The sequence below is a fragment of the Poeciliopsis prolifica genome, unplaced genomic scaffold (assembly GCF_027474105.1).
Source record: "Poeciliopsis prolifica strain line A6 unplaced genomic scaffold, Auburn_PproV2 SCAFFOLD008, whole genome shotgun sequence".
Lineage (NCBI taxonomy): Eukaryota > Metazoa > Chordata > Actinopteri > Cyprinodontiformes > Poeciliidae > Poeciliopsis > Poeciliopsis prolifica.
The window spans coordinates 5,934,888-5,942,782 of NW_026562383.1; the positions used below are offsets into that span (position 1 = coordinate 5,934,888).

General features: G+C 42.8%; 1 protein-coding gene across 1 annotated transcript in view; it reads right to left on the reverse strand.

Moving 5' to 3' along the window:
• rem2 (RAS (RAD and GEM)-like GTP binding 2) overlaps positions 1 to 5,141 on the reverse strand; it is a 42,460-nt gene extending 37,319 nt beyond the window's left edge. Inside the window, exons 1-2 of the mRNA XM_055033663.1 lie at positions 4,572 to 5,141; positions 169 to 505 (exon numbers count right to left, since the gene is read on the reverse strand). Coding sequence (XP_054889638.1) covers positions 169 to 505; positions 4,572 to 4,583 — 349 coding nt within the window. The 5' untranslated portion in view covers positions 4,584 to 5,141. The remainder of the gene's footprint in view (positions 1 to 168; positions 506 to 4,571) is intronic.
• Positions 5,142 to 7,895: the final 2,754 nt, after the last annotated feature.

Below are 7,895 nucleotides of genomic sequence, written 5' to 3' on the forward strand. Positions count from 1 at the left end.
ATGTTCTTGTTAAAACAGTATTCTCACATAGTAAATGTACTGAAATCAAAGGTTGGATTATAATGCAAAATTATGATTGTATTATGTATCTGACATTTTCTTTGCCCACAAATGCAAAAGGTGCTGCATTTTTAATAAAGATCTCCCACTCAACGTTCAATGCATTACCACAAGCTTGTGTCTCAGAGTCTATAGAGAGCGATCTGTCCGACTGTCCGGCCAGGGATAAGGCAAGCGACGACTTGCCCACGCCATTCTGTCCCAGCAGCACTATCCTCAGCGCCCCGCCGTGGCTCTGGTACGTCGGCTGGGATGCCGCCAACTGGCTGAAGGAGTCGTCTCGAGGCACCGCTGTGTCACTGATAGGCAACGTGGTGGGCTCCTCCAGGCCCGGTATCCAATCACAGTCGTCGGACACGGCCTCCTCTCGCTGCAGCTGGTGCTTGACGGGCAGGGGCGTGCTCCCTCGCCGGAGGGGTGGCGCCGTGGTGAGGAACATACTGTACTGCAATTAAACAGAGACAGACAGAAAACGTAAGAGCAAGTACGAGGAAGGAGGGGAGCACGTCGACGGCATATGGTTTCTGTGGATGGAGAACGAGCTTTAAAATCCTTCTGAAGCACATCTACCTGTCAGACCGCGGACAGTCTGTTCTGTATTAGCAAATGTTCTCGGCGGAAAATTTGCTTAAGAGATGCCTTCACATAGTGTATATGTGTGTGCAATGAAGAGGGAGGTGATAACACTGAAGGTGAGGTTCCAGGGTGAGGAAGAAGATGCTGATAGACAAGATCAGAGTCAAAGGACAAAACAGAAAGGAGAGGTAGTAAGGCTGGCTCGCTGGGCAGTGAGATGAGTTGGACATGCGAAGGCGCTGAGGGATTGTAAGAGACAGCAGGCTGATAAAGACAGTGAATAAGGTGGAGACCTGAGAAAAGAGAAGTATCACAAGGGAGAGACAGACATAGAGAGGCTGCTGCTCGGTGTAACAAAAGGTGTAAGCGTGATCCGGAGGCGCCTATACGCTGTTCATGGAGGCTGCAGCACAAAATTAAGAGAAAATGTAATTTCTACACTGGAGCAGAACTGAACAGGGGTGTGCTGGAGAGTCCACATGATGAATCTAAGGTTCTGCACACATGAATATGCAACTGCAGCATGTCCACCATAGATGACCCTCATCAATATTAATACAGCTATTAATCCATCTTCAGCAGCACCACCAGGCGTCTGTGGCTCAGTATCTGTGCGTCGCAAATTCAACAAACACCACCAGCAATTAAACAAAGCGACACAGAAAATGAGAAAAAAGGAAGATGATGTGAAACAGTTCAGTAAAATACAACACACCTGTTTCATTAGAAATTGATTCTGGGATGAAATAATAGAACAAGCTGAGATGAGAAAGCTGGAATGAGATCGCATGTCGCCAGATCTGTTGACATTAGCTGGTCTGTCTTGAGAAGCACTTTGCCATGAACTTGTGACTTGGTCTCGTGAACTATGTTCAACAATGACAATGGATGACTTTTTTTTTTTTTAAATTAAGCTTCCCTGTTGTGTTGTATTCAGGAAAAAAAAACACCAATCGAGTCAGATTAAAATTATTTGAAAGTACTGTAAGAATACCATGACTAGCCAACTATTAGCTGCTAAGAATTGAAAAAGGTTGCCATCTGGTTCAGAGTTTGGTGCCTCCACTACAAATTTACAGAGAACTTGCAGAGAGCAAGTTCTCTGTAAATACACAAGCATAATTGACAGCGCTAAGACCCTCCTCCTTGCAGTTATTGGTTGTTTCTAAAGGCTGTACTTCTGTAGTTAGCAGGGGAAGCACAGGGAGAAGGCAGAGGATCCTAATTTTTCAGACTCTCATATTATGTATTGTCACAACATGGTGACAGCTTTACCAAATATACTCAAACATTTTTTACCCAAGCTATAAAGATACTATCACTTTTTCAGACCATATGGATTGATCATATTTCTTTTAAAAAGAGGACATCATGTCTTACTTTTGCAAACTTCATGTTGTGGCCCATCTTGTCTCATGAGCTAAAAGTATTGTTACGTTGAAACTAATGAGACCCGGATTCCACCTGGTTTAACGTCTGTGTTGAGCTCGTTGCGGACTGGTCTGCAATGCCGTGAAAACTTTCTTCATTAGGCAGATAAGATGAACAAAAACCTTCTTTGACTGTACAGACAAAGAAGGTTTTTTTCTTTTAAAAAAAATTAAATATATCTCTATTAAGCACATTTTGCTGTCTAATTATTAATCAGTTTTTTGATTAATCAATCAAAGAAATATTTATGTCAAATAGCTTTAGCAAACAATTTATTGCCTAAAATGCATCTTTTACTGTATTTCTAATATTGTGTAAAAGAAATTAAGTGGCTGACTGTAAAATCTGTGCCAATATTTTTTTATCCGATTGATTTTATAGTCAAGATAATGGATAAATGAATTGATTACTAAATGAATCATTAGTGGCATGCCTTTTTCTACCATGTCAAACATTTTCCAATCGCTGGTTAACACATTGCCCTCATAAGTATGCCTGGTGGTGCAGGGAGCAATCAGGTTTATAGGTATAATGTATTTATATACATTATACTCCCGTGCAGAAGTGTGGATCCTACAGCTGCTGACAGTGAGTAAGAAGTAAAGTACATCGCGGACAGGTCACCTGTCCATCACTCGGCTAACACAGAGAGGCAGCCCTGCTCTCTCACACCTACAACTTAAATTAGATTCATCAATCACCCTAACCTGGATCTTGTTAGACTGAGAGACAAGTCTGTGACAAGTCTGTGACTGCTGCCGTTAATACACAGTATATTACAAGGATGAACCGCCGTGTAATTTGTGTAATTTCATGTCATGTATAGTTAGCAGACATGCATATATTGTACGTAACTATGTGTTGGAGTTGATTATAGCTGTGAAATACGGTGATTGTGGTGCGCTGTTGTATGTAGTAGAAATCTACAGGGTAAAAAATTGAGATTATTCTGAATACCACCTAAATAAATCCACTGCAATTGTCATCAGAAGTTCCCAAATTAGTAAACCTTGTCCATAACTTGTGATTAAATGTGGGTGTAAATACACCTGCCCTGTGAAAAGTTCAGAAGTCATGAAGTCCAACAGCAGACATGTCATAGAGAAAGAAGGTTATGAAACAATATCTGAATTATTGAATCCTCAGATCAGGTGCGGATGTTCTGTTTTTTTCAGTGAAACAAGAGAGCTGGTCCAAGTTGACAGGAAGTTGTTTGATGCCTAATACAGAGCAATCCTGGATGAAAAGGTGAATGAACTGATGTTTTTCAGAACTTTTTATTATCTACCTGAACAAGTAGGAGCTATTTTGGAATGAAAAATAGGAAAGAAATTCCTCCCTTCTCTTCATACCGATCATACTTGCGTCGCTGCAGCTGAAAGGTGTTTGGATCTGTTGAGTGGTATCAAAGTAAACTGGATAAAACACAAATACGGCACACAGTTTGTTTGTTTTTTTTTTAAAGATTTTTATCTGTGATTTTCCCTTCACAATTATGCCCCACTTTGTGTAGTATGAAAGCAGCCTAGCAAAGCAAACTGGGAAGGGATTTGTTTCTGTTTTTCAGCCAAAACAAAAGAAACGGAAGCAAAAACTGAAATAGTATGCAACAGAGCAGCTGGATTTAGTGTGTAATATTGCTACACTGCAGCTTACTTACAATTATTTTATTAGGAGGGTACAACAAATAGTGGCAATGTCAACTAAGGCCACGCAGCCTACTGATTCACTGCACAACATGGCATAACATTGCATACACTTAAATATAGTGTAGTGCTTTTTTGTCTATAAAGATGCCAGCTGAGGTGTGACAGCGACAGCACCTTTGCACTATCTCGACTCAGGCAAACCCACACACGCGTTTGCGCACTCTAATCACTCTCACGGAATCAGCGGGGGGTTCCTCAGTTAGGTTAAACTGAACGAGCTGATCAATTAGGCATGCCTTTGAGTGTCTGCAGCGGAGACAGGAAGCCGTGACCGGGCGGGCCGAGGCGGCGTGTCAGGGGTTAAATGTGCTCCTTCGCCAGGCTTGCAGAGAGAAACTGGGGCAAACAACGGCAGACAATGCAAAATTAATACCACGGGTTTGTGTTCTCTCCTCCCGTGGTCTGCTTCAGAGTAGTAGCTTCTGCTCACTATGCGGCAATTCTTGAGCGCTCACAGAAAGCAGGGCTGATGGTAAACCCGATAACCGGCGAGGAAAATGTGACTGTTTAAATGCTGCAGTTAGTTCAAAGTGCATTTTGTCGCGGTCCACAGACGCCTGACACTTTAGCGCGGGTTGTTTAAGTGAGCACGTGAGAATGTGTTTCAGGGAAAATAATGTGAGAGGAGCTGCGTGTTTATCCACCTGTGCGTCTATTCTCGGCAGAGCGCACGTTGTGTGTGTGTGTGTGTGTGTGTGTGTGTGTGTGTGTGTGTGTGTGTGTGTGTGTGTGTGTGTGTGTGTGTGTAAAGAGGTGTGGTGAGAGTGCGGGTGGAAAATGTGCGTCGCCTCTTACCTGGTCAGCCATGGTGGTCAATAAGCCTTCTCTGTACGGAGCGGGGAGAGCGGCGTGCCTTCGGGCTGAGGACCCGGCGTCACATTCACAGCGGCGCACCGGATCAGAGAAGCAGCGCGCGCGGTCATCTAACCGCGCTCTTGTCGTTCCTGCCCCGGCGCGTGGGAAACTGGGATAGGTGGTAGTAGGTCCGCGGAGGAGGCTACACCTGCGTCCGCGCTCCGATTCAGCTGCGCCGTAAATGTGAACGTGCTTGGGGGAGGACAGCAGCTCGGCAACACATCCCCACTGGTGTTCTCCTCGTCCCACTGGACGGCCGCGTCTCAGCGCACGCCCTCCCCACCTCCTGCTTATACCTGCGTCTATCTCTCCTCTCCTCTCGCTTTCCCCTTGTGTGTGTGAAGGCGCGTCCCTCGGTGAGAGTGGAGTGATCTTCCGACGGGTTGGGGAGGCAGGGGGTGTTCAGCAATGGAGTAAAAGGAGTGCCCCTCACTTCCGCCTGTCATAATTAATACCTGTCAGCTTTATGCTATCCGAGGCTTCCTCGTAGTAGGTACACCTCACCTGGTGTGTTGCCTTTCACCAAGGATTTAAATGGGAGAAGTGTGGAGAGCGGCCGCCGGAGGGCAGCAGAGAGAAGACCCCAGGTTGATGAATAAAGTATCCCCCGGTCGCTTAAGTCATTGATTGGCTGAACGATCCAGGGCACTGGCTGCCAAAGGCTCTGGAGGAACTGTATTTAAACTGCAGCTGAAGTTCGTTGAAGCATTTGTTGGTTAAAGTTAAAGTGACGGAGGTGTAATTTGGAGTTGATCATAGATTACTTTAAACAAGGAAGTGCGATGGAAGAATGAGTCGATGACTCAGATACCTGAAGAATGAACAGTGATCATTGTAAAAGAAGTGCAAAAGCAGGAGACTGGCAAACCGTGAGCTGAGGAAATAAGAAAAGGAAAGGATTTGAGTCTGATGAAGGAAAAAAATAATAAAAGAAATGAAATTAAAGTGCTTCTTAGATTCCAGAACCCATGTGCTTTGAATCCTTTAAAAATAAATGAGGCGACATACAAAATAGTATAGCTTGTCCACACAGGGGTTGGTGAATGGACTCGGTGGGTTCCTGCTGAGATTAGAGGGGTTAGGGTCAGGGTTAGTAATTTGCCTCTGTATCGGGAAGCCAATTACCCCCCGGTACGGAGGACGTCCACTGTAGAAACAAACGCTTGTTCACGGATTTTGAATATTAGGCCTGAAAAACTGGAGTGAAAGAGTAAAGTAGCGAGCGCGTAAAGAAAGAGAGGTGAGGAGAAGGCATGGAACATGGTGACACCAGCTTCTGTCGGTAACCAGGAACCTTGGTGCAACTTGGTGCAAATTAATATCAGCTGGTTTAGCAGCAGCAGATGGCCTGTTTAAAAGGGTCTCATTACCAAGGAAGCCAGAAGTAGCTGCCACGATCTGTTGGGTTTGGCGTTCCTGCGTTCGCATGTCTGTTTATTTAGTTTTTTCCATCCTGCTTTCTGTTTTGTTTTCCTGTAGCTCGTGCTTCGTAATTTGCTTTTTGTCCGCTCATTCACCCGCGTTCACAAATCTCGCTTCCCTCGTTCATCACCCGACTCTCTGCCATCGCCGTCGTGTTGCTGCTTTTACCAATTTGTTCCCAGCTCCAGAGTTTTGCTGATTCAATTCTGTTTTCATTAAAGCGGCTTAGAAGAAGCTTACTGATTACCGGTACATGAAAAATGTCTGACCGCAAAGAATAAAAGCTCAAAACACTAAATGTTATTTGAACATTCTCAGCTCTGGGGTGGGATTTCACAAAAATAATATACATTGGCATATTTTGAGCTCAGAAGCTCTAAGATGACTATTGAGTTAACTCAAAATAATGTACAAAAGGTTTTAAGAAATGTCTAAGTTATTGATCTGATTCAGGTCCAGCAGGAACAGACAGCAGATGAAGGATCATTTAATGAAAATATTTTCACTATAAAAGATTAAGTATGTAGGTTTTCCTGCAATCATTTTTCTCTTTCTTGTAATAAGATCTTAAAATGAATTTCAACTACCAGAGAGGTTGGATTACAGTTGTTTTTTTTTCCTGCTAATTAAAAGTCAAGCTTTTAAGATCAATAATTCACTCTGGCTTTCCTCACTTCTGAGATATTTCACTAAATTTTATTTAGTGAAATTGGCATGCAAACAAATGCTGAATTATCTATACTGGTTATTATTTCATAAAAAAAATGTGAAGAGATCAAAGGTGGGTCTGATAAAAACCTAGAAAAAGAAAACATACCTTTCCAGTTTTGCACCTTAGGCATGTCTAACTTATCGTCATGTTTTCAGGTTAAATAAAAACAATTTTTGGGACTTTTGCAGAGACGAGATAAGGTGACTGTAGGTATAAACAGGCTTTGTTAAAAGTGGGGTTTGTGAGTCACTGCTGATATATATAAACTCTGCATTAAATGAATCCTCCCCGTGGGAATTACACAGCGATCAATGACAATTAATGAGCTGGCATTCTCCATAAGCCCATTAAGTAGTGCTGTCACACTCAAGATTAAATGTTAAATGTCCATCCAGACGACGGAAAATCACTTCCTTTTTGTAACGATTATCTCCCAGAGTTTTCAAGATGTTAAATCTTCTTCCAGCTCCGTGCATTCAGTGCAGCGGAGCCCTGCAGATGTGTAAGGGATTCCGGAAACACGCTGAATAAAAACGGGAAGGAGCCTCTCAATGGAGCCTGCTGAGCACGACGTTTTTTAAAAAAAAAATTTTTTGAGCTTTTGCTAATCTTCTGACTTAATGAAGCCATACAGTTAGGGTTGCCTTTTGGTTCCACGGTTCAAAAAATGTCAAGAGGTCAAGAAGTAACTAGCATTTTATGTTGTCGCTACCTTTCTATTTATTTTAGTGGGAAAAGTAGTTCTCTTGCAGTCTTAAAGTTGCAGGTTCAATCCCAGTCTGCCACATGTCGATGTGCCGTTGGGAAAGGCGTTTAACCCCAAATTTTCTACTAAGCTGTAAATTGAGTGCCTTTGTTGGCGAATATTGCAAGAGAGTTTAAAGTGAAATAAAAGCAGACACAAACATTATTAATCTGAAGGGTAATTTATGTTTCACTGAGTTACACTTGCATACTTTACAAAGAAATCACATTATTACGATACAAAATATACATTAGATAGAAAATGCTGACATTTTAGCAATACAACATTTAAGCTCACGCTGTCATGATATAAGACATCTACATCTGGTCGAATAGTGAAGGATGTGTGTGCAAGCAAAGTTCAGGATCCACAAGGAAACATGACA